Source organism: Ostrinia furnacalis, unplaced genomic scaffold (assembly GCF_004193835.3).
Source record: "Ostrinia furnacalis isolate ACB-3 unplaced genomic scaffold, ASM419383v2 OfSCF0216, whole genome shotgun sequence".
NCBI lineage: Eukaryota > Metazoa > Arthropoda > Insecta > Lepidoptera > Crambidae > Ostrinia > Ostrinia furnacalis.
The window spans coordinates 1,874,579-1,893,116 of NW_021130455.1; the positions used below are offsets into that span (position 1 = coordinate 1,874,579).

General features: G+C 39.1%; 1 protein-coding gene across 1 annotated transcript; it reads left to right on the top strand.

Moving 5' to 3' along the window:
* The first annotated feature begins 4,506 nt into the window (after positions 1–4,506).
* Positions 4,507–16,250, top strand: LOC114357533 (glycine receptor subunit alpha-2-like). Its single transcript, XM_028311182.1, has 6 exons — positions 4,507–4,555; positions 9,924–10,076; positions 11,580–11,680; positions 12,160–12,320; positions 13,129–13,198; positions 15,578–16,250. Exons 1-6 carry the CDS (start codon positions 4,507–4,509, stop codon positions 15,704–15,706), a joined length of 663 nt encoding a protein of 220 aa, XP_028166983.1. The 3' UTR covers positions 15,707–16,250.
* The last annotated feature ends 2,288 nt before the right edge of the window (positions 16,251–18,538 follow it).

Consider the following 18,538-nt stretch of genomic DNA (forward strand, 5'->3'; position numbering starts at 1 on the left):
TTTAATTGCTCAGGCCAAATGTAACAGTTTGTCCTAACTATTAATATCCAAAAATAACAAGTCTTGTATTTTTGTAGTCGACTGTACCATCATCCCGTAACACGACTACGGGAAATGAATTTATGCGGTTTTGTGGTAGAAAAAAAGGGATAGAAGATTGTTTTTTACATGGAAGACATCAGATCACAACATGAACAGTGCAGCCTCAGCATCTTATGTAGTTTCACTAGGGACTATTTTACAACAAAATGTATTGTATGATAGTATGTACTAAGGACTACACTGGATATTATTGTTTGCATCTGGTAAAATAACCGGCTCTGTGGTCTAGTGGTAAGACCACCTGGTTCAGACGCGGAGGTCCCGGGTTCGATTCCCAGTGGGGGCAGATTTTTCTGTTCGGTTTGGTTGGTGGTAGGGCTTGTTCTAAGTCCGCCTGGCTAGCTACCACCATCTTACAGAAGTCTGTCGCCATAACAACAATGTTAACAGCATTGTTGTGTTCCGGCAGTTAGAGGTAAGATAGCCAGTTCCTCCGTGGTTGAGGATTCCGGGTGAAGCTCGCTTCCACCTTCGGCCTGATCATCACTTACCATCAGGTGAGATACAGGTCAAGAGCTTCCTCGTTGTGGATTAAAAAAATAAATAGAAAAGGTCGTCCGTACTCAGTCTTCCAGCGACTTGGCCTATCAAAAATTCAATCCGGCTACTTGGCCCGTGGACCAAGCTAAAAGTGGGCCAAGACTTCGTGCTCCTGCAGTGGAGAGGAGACTCAATGACTGATGATGAATCAATTTAAAATAATTTTCTTAAGATATGGTGGTTCATTTATTATTTGATGACGTCAGTGTTGTAACACTGATACAACCACACGATTGAAGCAGATTAGTCTATTACAAGAAAGTACAAACATAAAAAATGTACAGCTACAATATACAATATTCCTTCAATCAAACAGAACGACAAGCCCATCAAAATGCACCTTCAGCCTATTAAAATAAAGACCAACTATAACTGCGCATAACCCGACACAGGCAGGTGGTATTTAACCCCTCAGTAGCACGTACAAGTTACGACAGCAGGTGACGATGACGTCACGCTCCAACGAACCCTTTTGTGTCAAACCAAATTATGTCATTCAATGTTAACCTGTCGAATTATAAATATTCATTTTATAACCCCGTTATTTGCAACGTGACAAGTTGTTTTACAAGTGTATCCTTTTCATAGGGTCCAGTTTTAATTTGTATAGAAAGGCCAGTCCACAAAATAGATTTTGTGGCCAGTCGGTCTCAGGGTTCGAGGATATATATCAAGGGATATATATCAAGATATATATCGGATATATATCCGATATATATCAAGCCGGTTTTGATGATATATATCAACTTTTAAAATTTGTTACTGTATTTGTACTTTTTGACATAAGATTTTTATTTTTTCAGTTGATTTTGCCATATTTCAAAGATATTTTATGTTTTTGCTTTATTTGTCTGATTTTAAGTTTTAAAAACATTAAAAACATGTTTATGTAACACATATGCAATAGTATTCATGAATAATACAATAAAATAATACTATGGCTTTCATACAAAATTGATATATATCAAAGTTGATATATATCGGATATATATCATAAATATCCGATATTTTGATATTTATAATAAATATCGGATATTTTCGAACCCTGGTCGGCCTACATATTATGTAATAGCTTTGTTCGAGGATTAACGTTTGTCACAGAAAGGATTTGAACATGGTTTAAATACAAACTATTCTCAAACACTCTTTTATAATGTTTTTGACAAAATTTAAGCCTTTTTTCCAAGCCCTTTGTCTTCATACAAAAATTCATCATAATTTTATACCACATTTTAGTTCAGGAGTGCAACAAATCAAAAAAGCGACTTATTTCGCTGTAAACCTACCTAATACAAATTAGTACCTAAGTATAAGTGTGGGCCTACGCCTCGGTCGGAGCACCAATCAACATACTTCTACTACACGTGTCCCTGTGGCAAAAAGGTGGACAAATTCGGTCACCATGGTCTCTGTTGCCAGCAAATCTAATACATCTAATAATAGTATTAAAAATACGAAAGTAAGCTCTCTCTGTAAGCTTTACGCGCGTTAACCACTGAACCGCACGGGCCAAAGCTTCCAAATAAAACTTTCGCAGCTTTTCACAAACATTTGCGAACGCATAAATCATTTAAACTCCCGCTTAATTTTAAATAATTTGTTTCATCTGGCGAGCAAACAGTTTACCAAAAAGTTACACAAATAAATCCAAACGTTGTCAGAGGGCGACCTTTTTTGATAGCGAAAAAAAAATTGCTTAGAACTCGCCGGCGCGTAAAAAGCCAAGAGAAAATAAGTGGGGTACGCCCGAAGGTATAATCTACACAGCTATAAAGTTAAGCTGAGGGTACATTAGTTTGCGATGCAACTTGCGATACGAAAACATTATTCAAGGCGAAAGCGAATTGGCATTTACTGGGGATGATCGCTTTAGATGAAATGTTGTATAGAGATAGTTTCAAGCTCAGAGAAAAACATAGGGTAGATTTTATGACGACTTTAGAAAGGGACAGACTCGCGCTAAACAAGCACTTTATGTGACAAACCGAAATTAAATTTACTCATTACTCAATAATTTATTGCATCCATAATGTTACAAAAAGTAGTACGGTAAGCTTAGATACAATTATGGACACGGTCGGGCACTGCATTTTAGGAAAGAGGAAGATTTTTTTGAAAGCTCGTTTCACTCTCCCAATCGCATGGCCTAGATCGCAGTCTAGTGTAGCCTCAGCCTTAGGGTTGGCAGGTCCAAAAGTAAAACCTCGTAGGTAAAAAAGCGAACCTTTTTAAAACGAATACTTTTCATGTCAAAATAAGTCGTGTTGAAAACGGCCATGATAAAATGTAAATATTTAATCTGGGTCTAGACTCTAGTACCCAACAGGTTTTAAGTCTAGCTAGACTATGTATATGTAACTTAAATTATTTCTTCTATAAATAGAACATGCAATCATATTTAATGTGTTTAATGCCGGGTCAGTCGCCCGTAAAATATTCAACAAACTGTTCGAAATCCAACGGCCAAATATACTGGGAAAGAAAAATGTTGTTCATCAATACTTTGTTTTATTTTACACCTCTTCAATTTGCCGCTTCCATTGGAAAAGAAAAGACCCTAGTTTTTTCCGATTGAAACGGCAAACTACCTGGAATTTCAGTAGATTCCAGGGCAGGTTCTGTAAAAAAAACTATGACTCTGATGAAATTTCTTCCAAAGAAGTTATTTTACTTTGTAATTGTAACATCAAAATTCAAAAATCATTCGCCCAGCATTTTTTTCTTATTATTCGCTTGCTTAGCGTTGATCGGGAAGCTACACAGCAAATCTTTTTAATAGACCACAATTCTAAAAAAGTTTCTGTATCTCCCTTTCTCTCTAAGAAAGTACATGGGTTAGATAGAGAGACAAAGCTGACATATCAAGATTTTATTAACCCCCCTAAACTTATTTTATCTTTGACTCTACCTGTCTTTCTCTTTTACCCTAAAACAGTGGACATACTGAGAGAGACAGATAGATGTACCATAACGATATCGTATCGCAAAATATACCCGCTGAATCAGCTGTACAAGGGTCATCGCCCCAGACTGCTTGACCGGTAGTTTTTCAACAATTCCTATAACAAGCAAAAACGACTAGACGTTCTACTAAATATAAAGTTGATAATTATCGTATTTGCATTCTTGAATATTTCGATCAGAGTCCTGCTAAATTAGCGGTATGGTGCTATAATAAACATTTCAAATTAAAGAGCAGTTATTTATTTATGTGGGAAATGAAGAATGAGTAATGATGACCGACGATCGATAGCGAACCAGACACAAATAGTGTAAGTAATGTTTGGAATGAAGGACCTATGGTCATAGTGTGACAAGGCTACTTGTATGCGAGGAGATTTAGAATGCCATTACTCATTACCGAAGGAAGGACAACAGTAATATTGATGCCATTATTTATTATTAATTGTATTTTTTTTTATGTGACAGGAGGCAAACGAGCAGGCGGATCACCTGATGGTAAGTGATTACCGTTTGGTTGCATTCTAAATTTTAAAGGTTGAATCACATCTCTACCTGAATTCTTTTACCAAGATAAGATTTTCTAAGATAACTTAGAAATGTGATATCCACTAAATAAGATTTTTCTTAAAACTTTCCAATATTAACTTTTAATCAACTAGTACTTTGACTATAATTGATTTTGTTTGAAATATTAGTACATAGTACTTATTTATTATTCTGTGGTATTAGTATCAAAACGGGTCGCGTTGAAGTTTATAAGGATAAAACCCTCTCGTGCCAAATCAAACTACGGAGGGCCGGCACGCCCGTTGAATGGGGCAATCAACAGGAAAAAACATTACCCTCCGTTTCAGACAAGTTAGATAACACTGGACACACAAACTTCGGGATAATAACGCAATGTCAGTAGTTGTCAATAATGACAATATTACTGTCATTGCTTCCTACGGTAATGAATGACATTAACATCTCTCCACATACAAATAGCCTTGTCGCACTATAACCGTAATTCCTTCAACCACGAGTGTGGTGATCAGTAATTAAATATTAATCATCATCTAAGCCACAGGACGTCCACTGTTGAACATAGGCCTGTAAATGTTGTATAATGGTAATTTTCAATAAACATTGCCGCCATGAAAACCAGGGTCCGGGTCTTCCTCATCGTGGGGCCGTGGGCTCAACAGAATATACTGAGTGGGATCCCATTGCGCAGAGCATCGCTGTTGCGAGAGGGTGGCACTGCTCAGATCACTTTTTCTTTCCTTGTAATGTTTATTTATGTACCATTTCTATCTTTTTTTTTCCACTTTTGGCTTTGTGTAATGTCATCATCGTCATCGTAATAAATGTTTCTTACTTTTAAACACATAATATTCAATTTTATGAATTGACAATGTTATCAAAGTTTGTGGTACCTTAACAAACGTATTAAATTATATCACCAACCTCAAATCTTCTCTTTCTTTTATTCCCTAGTTCTTTAAAACCTACATTACACAAAATGGCGTTGGCGCCCGGCGTCTATATCTATCTTGTCTACGCCCACTGAGCATCGCTAGTCCGGTAAACTCGGGTAAAAAAGCCGAATTCGAGTTATTTAGATGAACCTATTTAACGCGAGCACAAACGGTAGATGAAGGGTGAATATATTATGCCTTGAAATGCTTTTAATTTAATGAACTAGGTGTTTAATTTTTAATTGGGGCGAAGTGAAAAGCCACTGACAGGTTCCGTGGCGTTCGGGTTGTTAATTAATTAAACTTTTTTTAGTTAAGCACACGTCTAGCTTGACGGTTAAGTGGTCAAAGCACTCATATCCATCCATTTACTGTCAGACCGTGACTTTGTCCGCGTACATTTCGATAAAGTATCCCAACTAATTATTGTTTTATTTAGGTGTTTTGTTGTGTTGTGTCCTAATGTTTTTTTTTAATAATTTTAATTCCTTAAACCTTTGTCCGATTTTGTGTGACGGAGTAGCAATCTATCTAATCTCTACAACCGATGTGAACGCCTCAACGTGACCACGACCGCTCTGCCCTCTGCCAAGAGCATAACGAATAAGAATAAGAAGTAGCAATCAATAGTCGTCTGAGTTACTACACATTGGCGATACATAAGCGTATGTATTTCATTAGAAATCTCGTGTGTGCTCCGCCTAAAAATCACCCCTTGACATATTGTTATCGGCATAATATTTTTTTGTGTACGGATGACCGCAGATGAATGAAAAAAAAAACAGTTTGTGACACCTTGTCTAGCGGCAATAGATGCGATTTTTCCACAGAAATATATCAATGTAGGTACACTGTACAGTAAAAAAACTTTCGTATTTTATTCGAATTTCAATTCTTTCATTTTATACGGCTTTTCAGAATAAAAGCTTGTAAAAATAGGGTCTCTCAGAGTGCTTGAAGTTTCTTCGAAGGTTTTATACAATTGTGTAGTAAAAAAGTTGATATTCTTGTTGAATTTTTCCATTAACAATACACAATACTCCTTCGGGAATATTGCGAGCAATTCATTTAGGGTAAAGTCACATGAAAAGGGCGCGTGAGCGGGGCGTTGTTGCTTTGAAGTTTTGATTTCGTTCTTTATGGAAAGGACCACGAAAGACCCAGCTGGTATCGGACTTACGTATTGGATACGCTCCTCCTATAGTAAACTGCCATGCTGTCTCGTGCTAGATTCCTTTTTTTTTATGTGACAGGAGGCAAACGAGCAGACGGATCAGATGAGTCTTAAGGTCACCTTCTAACAACGAGAACGTGTGGTAAGTAATTGCTTCTGAATGTATCGTAACTTCCTATTTTTTTCTATTTTTAAACCGGCAGACAGTGATGACTGAATTTGTTGCGGCGCTTCTTCTCAGCACTTGCCAAATGTTTGTTTCGAAGCGCTGGTAAAACAAAAAAAGAGTGAGACATGTAAAGGCTACTTATGAGTATTTGACGAGTTGTCAGTACTAATTTAATTAGTCTATACGAATAAAGGTGATTTTGATTTTGATGAGTAGATACAGTTCCATTCTGTTGTGTGGGGTACGCCCCACGGGTTACTGGAGTTGCGCCTGGGAGTTGTTGAAGGCTCGAAGAAGAAGCGCCCGATGCAGAGATATCGCTGTCTCTCTCTCGCCGGTGTTCACGTAGCGGGGTAGCGGGGAGGGGGTGTAGTGAAATAACAACCCCTTGTGTCTTGAGTGGGCTTGTACTGGCTGCTGTTGGCTTCTAGGGACTTCTTGTTTCTTAGTTGTTACTTCGTAGCTATCTTCAAGTGGACTGTGTTTTTGGCTCGGACCGCCGCTATATTTGGGCCCACCATGCCACTCTCCACTAGTGACGCCTACGCATTAATCTAACGCCGTATCGCGTGCCTCCGTGCGACAAGGACGGAGCGAGTGCGAGCGAGACGCAATACGGTGTGAGCGAGGGCCGCTAGTGGGAGCGAGACAACAAATACTTGCTTTTTCTCTTGAAAAGGCAATACCGTAAAGCGATTACGGCTCTATTTCCGATATGTCTGTCTCTGTCCTCCGTCGGAGGGTGAGTACCTATTTTCCTATCTTTTCTAACTACCTATTTTTTATGTTCTTTAACGATTTTTGCATAAAGGAGTCAGTTCCATTTTGTATGGACGAAAAACTCAGAATCAATTATTGGGACTAAATGAAGTTACCTTATATTAATTTACCCCAACCAAAGCTCAATGTCGTTATCGATGGAGTATAGAAGTTATAGACTGACAAAGTTTGTATAAAAAGTCATGGGTTAAGTAGGTACTTGCGATTTTTACCAGTATTTACAATCGTTCGTTCGTTCGTTTCAGCCGAAAGATGTCCACTGCTGGACAAAGGCCTCCCCCAAGTCTTTCCACAAAGACCGGTCCTGCGCCGCTTGCATCCAGTATTTACAATATTGGTGATATATTATTATTTACTTTAATAATAATAACAGGATCACTGTAATTATTATTAACTACTATCGCGCATTAACTTTTTAATTATGGCGAAATTCGTACCGCNATTTTTACAAGGACTGAACAAGTAAAGTTTAAAATAAAATTGAAATACAGCTTGTAAGGATGTCGTAAACTCATAATAATGTTGAACGTCAAAGGGCATACTACCTATATCCTCCTCTCTTATTAAAAATAATGTAAAATATTTTTCCCAAAAAGATCTGTTATTTTGGTCCATTTGAACCTTAGCGGCATCACAGCAGCCGAGCTGTAGGAAGAGAATTTATTTCCTAAAGTTTTTCTGAAGCCCAAAAGCTTAGGTTCTGGCGCCCATCTATGAGGACAAGGTCGTAGACAAGGATACATTGCAGCCTGAGTAGCTAGGTATTTCCTAGCTGTAAGCCAGACCACAAACTTTTAGTTGGCCGATAGTTGGATTGAGCTGTTATCAGTATGGCCTATGGAGATGTATGAAAGTGCGCATACTATCGGCCAACTAAAAATCGGTGGTCTAGCGCCTAGTTTTAGTTACTTACTTATTCAGTGATGATACCTAAAATTGATATGTAAAATTTATTTTCTGTTAATAAGTAGGCTTTTAAATAGCGCTTTTAGACGTCCCAGTATATACAGGGTGGCCAAAACAGTGAGGTCTAAAAGAAAAATTTAGATTCCTTACATCAAGGTGTACCTAAATCACCCCCATGCATCGTTTAGGAGATATAGTTAATTTTGTGATATTTTCAAATTTTGTGACCTAGTAGGCTTTAAACATTTTTATCTTTTTTTTGGGTTGACTTTTTTCAGATTTCTTTTTTTCGACAGATTTGTTATTAATTGCAGATGTTTGAAAAAAATAATCACCTTCCTATCTTTGATTCAAGATACAAAAGTTTTGCTAGAAACATTAAAATTATGCTTTTATCAGAACACTATCAAATTTTCAACTTAAAAGTTTAAGTAAAAAAAGAACTTCCATAGGTCCAAAACCATTTTAAAAACTGCGCCGTTTCCTGAACATTCATAATAATACAAAAAAACATGTACTTAATGGGCCACTATTTCCTGTAATCGGTCCACTAAAGTGGTAAGTCGGAGTTTCCGTTACATGTTTTTGACTTTCTTAGAGTGAATTGATATTGGGAATCCTCTAAGTTTACATTACGTAGAACAGATTTAGAGCAGTAACTGGACAGAACATGTTTTTATTCTCAACGAGGAAGCTCTTGCCTTTCATCACACCTGGCGGAAACTGATGATTAGGCTGAAGGTGGAAGGGAACTTCAAAAGTAAATGTTCAAAATGTCCGCCGTTGACCTGAATGCACATACGACAACGACGCAAAAAAATTCTTTGTAAAACCTTCTTCTTCATTTTAATTTGGTTTTGTGCTTCAGTCAGCTTTGTCCGCAGTTCATCAATATTTTCATATTCCCTATTGTATACCAGATGAAGGGCAAGAGCTTCCTCGTTGTGGATAAAAAAAATTCTTTTCAGATATTGTCTCTAAATGTGTTCTACGTAACGTAAACTTAGAGAATTGCAAACATTAGTTAGTCCTAAGAAAGTCAAAAACATGTAACAGAATCTCCGACTTACCACTTTAGTGGAGCGATTACAGAAAATAATGGCCTATTAAGTACATGTTTTTTTGTGTTATTATGAAAGTTCAGAAAACTGCGCAGTTTTTGAAATTATTTTGGACCTATGGAATTACTTTTTTTTTTAAACTTTTGAGTTGAAAATTTTAGGATGTTCCGCTAAAAGCATATTTTTTTATGTTTCTAGCAAAAATTTTGTATCTTGCATCAAAGATAGGAAGCTGATTATTTTTTTCAAAAATCTGCAATTAATAGGGAATCTGTCAAAAAAAAGAAATCTGAGAAAAGTCGACCCAAAAAAAGATAAAAAAATTTAAAGCCTACTGGGTCGTACAATTTGAAAAAATCACAAAATTAACGATAACTTCTAAACTACGAAAAATCGTAGAACATACATGGGGGTGAAATCGATAGGTCTAGTCCTCACCTATCACCTGCCTTCGGCTTGACACCTTACAAGAAACACCCTGTATAACTTTGACTCTACCTCTTCTATTTCTATTCTATCTTTTTCGGGACAAAAAATGGGCCAGTGGAGAAGAAGCTGCGCATAGAACACTGAACACACCATTTGACTCGAGGTGACACGACGACTAACAAAGTGACTGAGTTTCTTTCGCTGCTTCTTCTCAGCACTGGCCCATTTATTGTTCTGCAGCAGTGATAGGGTTAATATTGGGACGTGTAAAAGTATTTTTTAAAAGCCTACTTGCATAAATAAATGAGTTTTTATACTGCAACTTTAAGCCTAAGTAGGTATTCGTTTGGTTCCAGTGTCCCACACGACGGACGACCTGATCTTCCAGTGGGACCCTGACGTGCCTCTGGTGGTGGACGAAAACATTGAGCTGCCTCAGCTGGAGCTGGTCCAGAACAGGACTGCTGACTGCACGCAGGTCTACTCCACTGGTACGTCTTTAGAAATATGCACATTTTGTAGAGGAAGTTGTGGACAATATTTTTGATGGGGAAGAAAAATAACTATACAGGTAATATTTAGGCCTACCACAAGTTGCACAATTTTGGCTCGATTAAGTCGCCGATATCGATGCGATTTTGGACGTGACTTGGGGTATGTCGCATAGCAATCACTAACTCGGATCGTAATCGTTTCTTTCTGAGATAAATTCGTACCTCGTAGTTACCTTCTCCTTTTTACGATTGACGACTTCCCGACTCTAGTTAAGCACTATTTTTTTTCATGCAAAATCCCTGTTATCGAATATTTAAGTGCTTAATAAGCAAAAGTATGTTCAACAAAGTGAGAAGAAAAAGACTCCAAAGTAAGCTTCGGCAAGTCGCTCTCATTAGAAGGGAAGGTGAGCAAATCCCAATGTTTACATACGAGTACAATGAGTTCATTGCTTCAGAGATTAAAGGACTAAATACCCACCATAAAGTTAACACGTAGCATCAAACTCCAGCCATCATTGTGGGATCATTCGTAATCCTAAGCTTCAGATTAGTTAATCTTGCGATAAAGAAACGATTATCACAATTTCTCAATGATGACGTCAAATGGAAGGTAAACAGTGTCTGAAGAAACTAGGTAGTTAATGAGTCAACATGTTTTCGTGTGAAGGTTAAAAGCATTTGGCTTCACTCCCAATAATATTCATAACAATGTTAGGAACAGATAGTTTTTAACAAACTAGTTTGTTTCATCTCACATCATCATCATTTCAGCAACAGGACGACCAACCACTGCTGGTGGTCCCCCAATGACTGCCAATTTCTCAATGATTTTATCTTCTATTCTATCTGATATTCATTTTAAGACTGGTCCAGCAGTGGACGTCATTTGGCTGAAACCCTCACAGGTTGGGTTTGATCGGAGACCACCCTGTAGATCCTGGCTATACAATATAACAGGAGAGTTGCAGTGGTGGTAAAGAGAGTTGGAAATTAATTCCCGTTAGTCAGTTTTGGATCCCCGTTTTGGAGCCCATCTTACCTCTAAGAATACTTCTAATAAGAAGGTTAAAGAAGGGTAAAGAAGACAAAGACACATATAAAAAATACCCTTATGTCCAAAGGGTACTACAAGGTTCGAGACTATTTGATGACAAGGATGCGTGGTCAGTTCAGTCTGCACATATTTGATGTACTTAAATTTGACTATTCTTACCGTTAGATAATTCCTGGCAATACTTAAGTGGTGACTGAGTTTGTTCCGGCGTTTCTTCTCAGCACTTGCCATATGTTTGTCTCGAAGCGCTGGTAGGGCCCAAAAGATAAGGAGACATGTAAAGTGCCCCATAAGGGCTACCTTTTTCTTTTTTTATTATTTTCTATTGACGTTCATAAGTGCCACTTGTGGTCTAAACTGAATAAATATTTTTGATTTTGATTTTGATTTTTGAAAGCCAAGAATTTGCTATTTTCAAAGTACTCAGGTACAGCTTGTTCCAGGAAACTTCACTTGTCTCGAGGTGATCTTCAAGCTGAAGCGGCGACTGGGGTACCACCTCTTCAACACCTACATACCGACCTGTCTCATCGTCATCATGTCCGTAAGTTGCAGGAGACAATGATTTGTGCCCACATAATGAAAGTACCTTCCTACTTGTATTTAAGATCAATTTTATAGAAGCTCGAATGGCAATGTGAAAATGATACCTAATGATAGAAGGAATCCAGGAGATTTATTGTCTTGCTATGGAAATCTCTATGGACGCCCTCTGCCCCATCTAGGGGACATAGGACCATAACTGCTATGGACATCTCTAAACACTGGTAGTTAATATCTCTCTTAGTGATCTCTCTCATCAAGTTAAACGAGAGAGACCTTACCAGCGGTGTTTCATAGGCAAATGCGAGTTTCACCTAGAATTTTCAACCACAGAGGAACTGGCCATCTACCACCAACTGCCGGAACACAACAATGTTGTAACATTGTTGTTAAGGTGACATACCTTAGTAAGATGGTGGTAGGTAGCTTGCCAGGCGTCTTGACTTTTCCTTGTTAAAAGCAAACCATTATCTGTTCCAGTGGGTATCTTTCTGGATCAAGCCTGACGCAGCTCCAGCGCGAGTGACGCTGGGCGTGACGTCACTGCTGACGCTGAGCACGCAGCACGCCAAGTCGCAGGCGCAGCTGCCGCCAGTATCCTACCTTAAAGCGGTGGACGCGTTCATGTCTGTTTGTACAGTGTACGTATCAGTTGAAGTCCGTTTATACAGTTCACTTATCATTTGCCACGTGACGCTGGGCGTGACGTCACTGCTGACGCTGAGCACGCAGCACGCCAAGTCGCAGGTGCAGCTGCCGCCAGTATCCTACCTCAAGGCGGTGGACGCGTTCATGTCTGTTTGTACAGTGTACGTATCAGTTGAAATCCGTTTATACAGTGCGCGTATCATTTGCCAAGTGACGCTGGGCGTGACGTCACTGCTGACGCTGAGCACGCAGCACGCCAAGTCGCAGGCGCAGCTGCCGCCAGTATCCTACCTTAAAGCGGTGGACGCGTTCATGTCTGTCTGTACAGTGTACGTATCGTTTGAAGTCCGTTTATACAGTGTGCGTATCATTTGAAGTGTGTTTGTACAGTGCACGCATCAGTTGAAGTCTGTTTGTACATTATACGTATCATTTGAACTCTGGTTAAACAGTGTACCCCCGTGTTCACAAACGATGCTTGCTTTTAAGTGAAGCAGCAAATCGAACGCACAGCGTTGAATAGAGCTCTGTGATTGGTTCATATGTCACCCTGTGCGTCCACGCGCACTGGGAGACCTCATAGTAATATTTGTGAATATCATTGAAGTCTGTACAGTGTACTTACGTACCATTGTAGCCTTTCTGTACACAGTTTGGATTCTTATTAAATCATTGAATTCGAGATGCCTACTGCTGGGTGAATGTTAATTGTTAAAGCTTGTGTTCTCCATTTTATGAGTTGCTTATCTGTCTCAAGAGATATCACTCAGACTCATTTGATTATGACAATTATTGTTGCAGATTCGTGTTCATGGCGCTCATGGAATATTGTCTAGTCAACATCGTCCTCGGTGATGGTGGCAAACCCAAGGTAACTAACTCCTTGGGATATATTTTGTAAGACAATCATTTAACACTTAAAGGACAATGTTCGTTCTCCATACATTGTTCGCCTAAGAACCAACAATTTTGACATATTACTACCCGAAAGCGAAATAATACGATTCTGTGTGTAAGAACAATGATTCCTGATGGACACTTGCCATAAAATTAATGATTAAGAATATTAACTTACAGCGATTTTATAATATGTCGTTTATGACAACATGGCGTCTAATGTATTAAGTGAATGTATGAACACCGATTCGCGAAAAATGTTTTGTATTGTCGTCACGCCGAGTCGCAGCCAAATAGTATAAAATAATAGAACAAGTTTTAGAAATACAACTCGGCATTCCACTTTTATAATATGCCCACATATTGCACGTAAATAAACAACATGAATCGTAGGTAATGAAAAATGATAAGCTCACGTTCCTCGCTTTGACTGCAAACCAGGAAACCGGTCGCGACAGCACAGCAGCCGGTGGTACTCGGATACTTCGAAAATGCAGATGGAATACAGCTGTGCCGCGCAGCGAAGTAACCCTGGAATGTTCAGCGAAATGCGTGAAAATAGGCACTAATTACTGATATTGCAAGACTTAGCTGTCTCTTAAAAACAGTTATTAAACACTTGAAATTAATGCACCTTGAATGATTGAATCTTGTATTGCAAATATTGGAATGAAATATTAAAATGTGAAATATTCACTCGGAAAGGTTTACTGTTGTCAAAAAATATAATAATCTTAGGAAATGTATGTTAGAATGTGGATTGAAACTGGATTGACGATATTTGTCGATATTGAACGAGAAATTGGATAAGAATATTGTAGAATGGAAGTTGCGGACGGGGCACTTAGCTATCTGATCTGCGCTGCGGTGTGATGCTCCTGTGACGTCACTGGCCCGGCCAGACGATGCTCGTTACCTCCTTAGATCCTTGGACAACCTCAGACTTCTTGTGTAAATTCCCTTTGCATACTAGTTTGCATGATGATGAAATTCGACCGTTGAACAAATTCCTTTCGTCGGATTTTTCTTGATATTTTGATGAAATTACTTGATGTCTCGATTTTTCCCCTCATGGGTCACCAAATTATGTTTCGTAGAACATGGTGCCATTTAATTAAAACACTTTCTTTTACGGTTTTACAAATATACCTATTGAAACCATGACAGTTCAGTACGACGACAAAAGCAAGAGAGAGAACAAAAGAAGTTCTAAACTAATTAAAAATAAAACGCCGCGCCGCGCACAGATTGGAGCAAGGAGGCTGAACGCCTCAACAGTAGGTTGTTTCCACCCTTGTCATCTGATGTCTGACACATGAAATAAACTCCTATTGTATTATAGATATCGAAGCCGAATCGTATATAATAATAGAATGGGTTTTGGAGATCACTCGGGGTTCCACTTTTATAAAATACCTACATATTGCATAAAAATAACACGAATCATGAGTTTTCTTTTCACCATTTACATCTGACATGAGATAACAAACTCCTATCTCCATGACTACCATCGTAGTCTATGCCAAAGACTACAATATTTTAAGCAAGAAGTTTCAAACCTTAGCGGCTACGGTAACCCATGAGGCCACATACATCGTGATAACATTCGGTCGACACTGGAACGAAGTCTTGCGATTATGCAAAAAAGCATCGTATTCTAGTGCGGCTATATCACGTTCAACCGGGGTTTTAATTCGACTAAAGTCCTGACTAAAGACTGGAAGAAAATACGCCGCATTGTATGAGCACTTCGTGTTCGCTAAAGCGGCTTCAGATCTAGAGCCCACATAGTTTTCTTTCCAATAATATCTGCAAGTAGCGCTGCATGATCTTTACAATAAAAATGGCAATAGTTATTAAGGTGCCAAAATTATATGATTACTTTGGCTTTTATTTTCAAAATCGATATTTTATTGTCTATGATGGCCGCAGGAACATCACTATACATGGACTCCCAGCAATAAAGTACGGTAATGCCTCGTACAGATTTTATCGGCAAAAATTATGGAACTTGATAGGTTTTAGACCATGCCACGTACCAAAACGTCCGGAAGTTGTAATAGTATTATAGAATAAACGTTAAAAGACTTATTTATTTAATTTTTCAATGCTTAAGTGTCCATTAGAACGAAAGGGTGCTTAATGTATTAAAAAAAATTGAAAATAATTATGATGGGTTAATGTTTTTTGGCGGTTTTTTAGGCGGTTTCTGACAATGTCCTTTGGTCATCTGCGGAATGACGTCTGTACAGTCGAAAGTACACTATTTTTTATTGCAAACTCGCCCTAATAACAACCATACATAGATGCCACACCTAACTGTCGTCGGTACATGAAGCGTTTATTGCCGCAGGACGCAGCAGAAGCGGAGAAGGCGAAGCAGCGCGCCATCAACATCGACCGCTTCTCGCGCGTATTCTTCCCGCTCCTTTTCTCGGTGCTCAACGCCACCTACTGGATCCAGTTCGCGCAGTACATCTGACTGGGCTAACTCGCGAGGGTAGTGTTGCAAACTAGTCCTTAATACAACTAGATAAGATCTCAACTCAAGTGTTTAGCTTACCTTAGCTCGCTGTTTAAAAGAAGCGGAGAAATCAAAGCAGCGCTGCAGCGCGCCATTAACATCGACCGCTACATAAAGCGTTGTTTGCCGAAGCTAGCCTAGGATGCGCGCCATTAGGCTACGGTTTCCTATTAAACGCTATACGACGTCAGCGTCAAATATTCCTATCGACGTCTATAGTATCCATACTGTCCATACGCTGACGTCAACGTTTAAAAGAGACCAGAACAGTTAATTTTTATAAAAGCATTGTGGACGTGACCTATGACGGCCTTTATCTTATATCGTTTTCTCGAAGCATTTTATCGATTTTAGACGATAAACCCATACATTTGGCTTCTAAAATCGACGATAAGATAAATCGCGGGGTGCTTCCTAGGCTAGCAGGACGCAGCAGAAGCGGAGAAGGCGAAGCAGCGCGCCATCAACATCGACCGCGTGTTCTTCCCGCTCCTGTTCTCGGTGCTCAACGCGACATATTGGATCCAGTTCGCGCAGTACATCTGACTGTACTGTAGTGTTGTCAACTAGTCCTCAATACAACTGCTTAAGATCGTGTTTAGCTACCTGAGCTCGCTGTCTAAAAGAAGCGGAGAAATCGAAGCAGCGCTGCAGCGCGCCATTAACATCGACCGCTACATAAAGGGTTTTTTGCCGAAGCTAGCCTAGGATGCGCGCCATTAGGCTACGATCTAATTATTCGCTATAGCGGCGTACGATGTCAGCGTCCAACCTTCCTATCGACGTCTATATCTAGTGTCCATAAGCCGACGTCTACGTTTGAAAGAGACTACAACAGTACATTAATTTCTATACGGATGTCTACATGAAGCGTTTATCTAGTTCGCACAGTACCTACATATATCTGACGCGGTTAACGCGGTGGTAGTGTTGCCAACTAGTCCTTTCCCTATCACAACTGTTAGGCTCGCTGTCTAAAAGAAGCGGAGAAAACACTTCTCGCGGTCTCTTTGTTCTTCAATTTACTCCATCAATAGTTACCATCTCATTTTGAGCAGTCGATAGCATCAACTATCCATCCATAAACTATAAAACTATCGATACGAGACCATCGACAACACTAGATGTAACGTCCGGAACTTACAGAAAGTAGGAACTCAGCTTTAGGTACAGTCTCTCACAACATGAGGTTTAATAATTATAATAAACTAAAATAATAATTACTACTTAGGTATAATGAAAACCAAAACAATAGTCGAATCCAAGACCGCTGAAATTCTAAAGACGAGATTACAGTACAGCGTTACAATAACTGTAGTCATTTTACTAGCAATAAATTAAAGAATTTGAATTTACTCGTATTCAATCTATTTAATACTTATCAAGTTCCTAAGGGGTTGAGCTATGTTTGAATAGCAAAAACGAAAATAGTAACACCAATAGATGGCGCTATGTGCCAGTTGAATCGCGGTAGAAACGTTCGTAAACAAGATCATTGACATACCTAAATTCTCTCGAATCCTAATGCACATAGCTCAGCCCCATCTCTAAATCATCTTTATGGAGTTAAAGTTAAGAATAAAATAATTTAACACTCATGGTGCATTCAGAGACAAGACCTTACATTTAGGTAACAGTAACCTATAGGCATAGGTAGAAGCAGCTACGTGAAGGAGGAAATACTTACTTGTAGACCATGATAGAAGGCTTTTAGCAAGATGGTAGTTAATTCGAAATGTCTCTGATTGCACCATTAATATAATATTTTGCTTACTTAATTAATAGGCCAGTAGAATTAAACACAAAAATTGATTAAATCGGAAATAATTCCTACAAAAGATTTTTTTGCTTTAATGGCTTCATTGGTTGCCCATTAAGACTCTCCTAAGTTTTCGACTTCGACGGAGTTGTGCTTAAGTGGTGGGGGCCCCCGAAAGCGGCGTTTTTTCGGTTTTCCGGTTATACCGCGTAAAGGACTTACCCTATCGAAAAGTGGTCTCCATGACGGTTAAAAGGCACTTAATCCTGCATTGAATAAGACCAAATTCATATGTTTTGGACAAACCGTTCTCGCGCTAAAGTTCGGCAAAGTAGAAAATATACGTATAATTAATGACCCTCTCCACGTCCAATGGCTTGTTACCCACATGCTTCCAAGCCTTGTAAAGGGTCGCCTTAATCAGTGTAACCCTAACAAGGCTCACGAGTTTGATTCGCTTATCCTTGTTCGTCCCAGCCGTTCCTTAACTGCGGTTGCTGCACCTCTTCCTGACACTCTCCTGAACGACTCTGTGTTACCTAATGTGGCTGCCTCTCTTCCTTGTACCCTCCTGTACGATTGCATTGCTTAGCTATATGCCTGGTCCAAGGTTCGACGCCACAAAATCAACTTCGTACGAGTGAAAATAGTTTAAATACTATTTCCCGTGCTTGCAACATTTTTCTTTACTGCTTCGCCTCTATTAGTCGTAGAGTGATTGTATATATCCTATAGCCTTCCTCAATGTATGAGCTATTCAACACAAAAATAATGATTTCAATCAAACTAGTAATTCTTAAGATTAGCGCGTTCAAACAAACAAACAAAAAACTCTTCAGCGTTTTAATATGAACTTGTTGTTGTTGATTTTTGGCGTCGAACCTTAGACCAGGCATACGGCTAGGCAACGTAGTCATGCAGGAGGATACAAGGAAGAGGGGCAGCCACAGTAGGTAACACAGAGTCGTTCAGGTGAGTGCCAGGAAGAGGTGCAGCAACCGCAGTTAAGGAACGGCTGGGACGAACAAGGA

Bases quoted from the DNA above. Each gene is read 5' to 3' on its own strand.
- LOC114357533 (XM_028311182.1), top strand. From the start codon at position 4,507: ATGTCAGTAGTTGTCAATAATGACAATATTACTGTCATTGCTTCCTAC. The intron at 4,556-9,923 runs GTAATGAATGAC...AAGCCTAAGTAG, and splicing joins TACTGTCATTGCTTCCTACG to GTATTCGTTTGGTTCCAGTG. The intron at 10,077-11,579 runs GTACGTCTTTAG...AGCTTGTTCCAG, and splicing joins CACGCAGGTCTACTCCACTG to GAAACTTCACTTGTCTCGAG.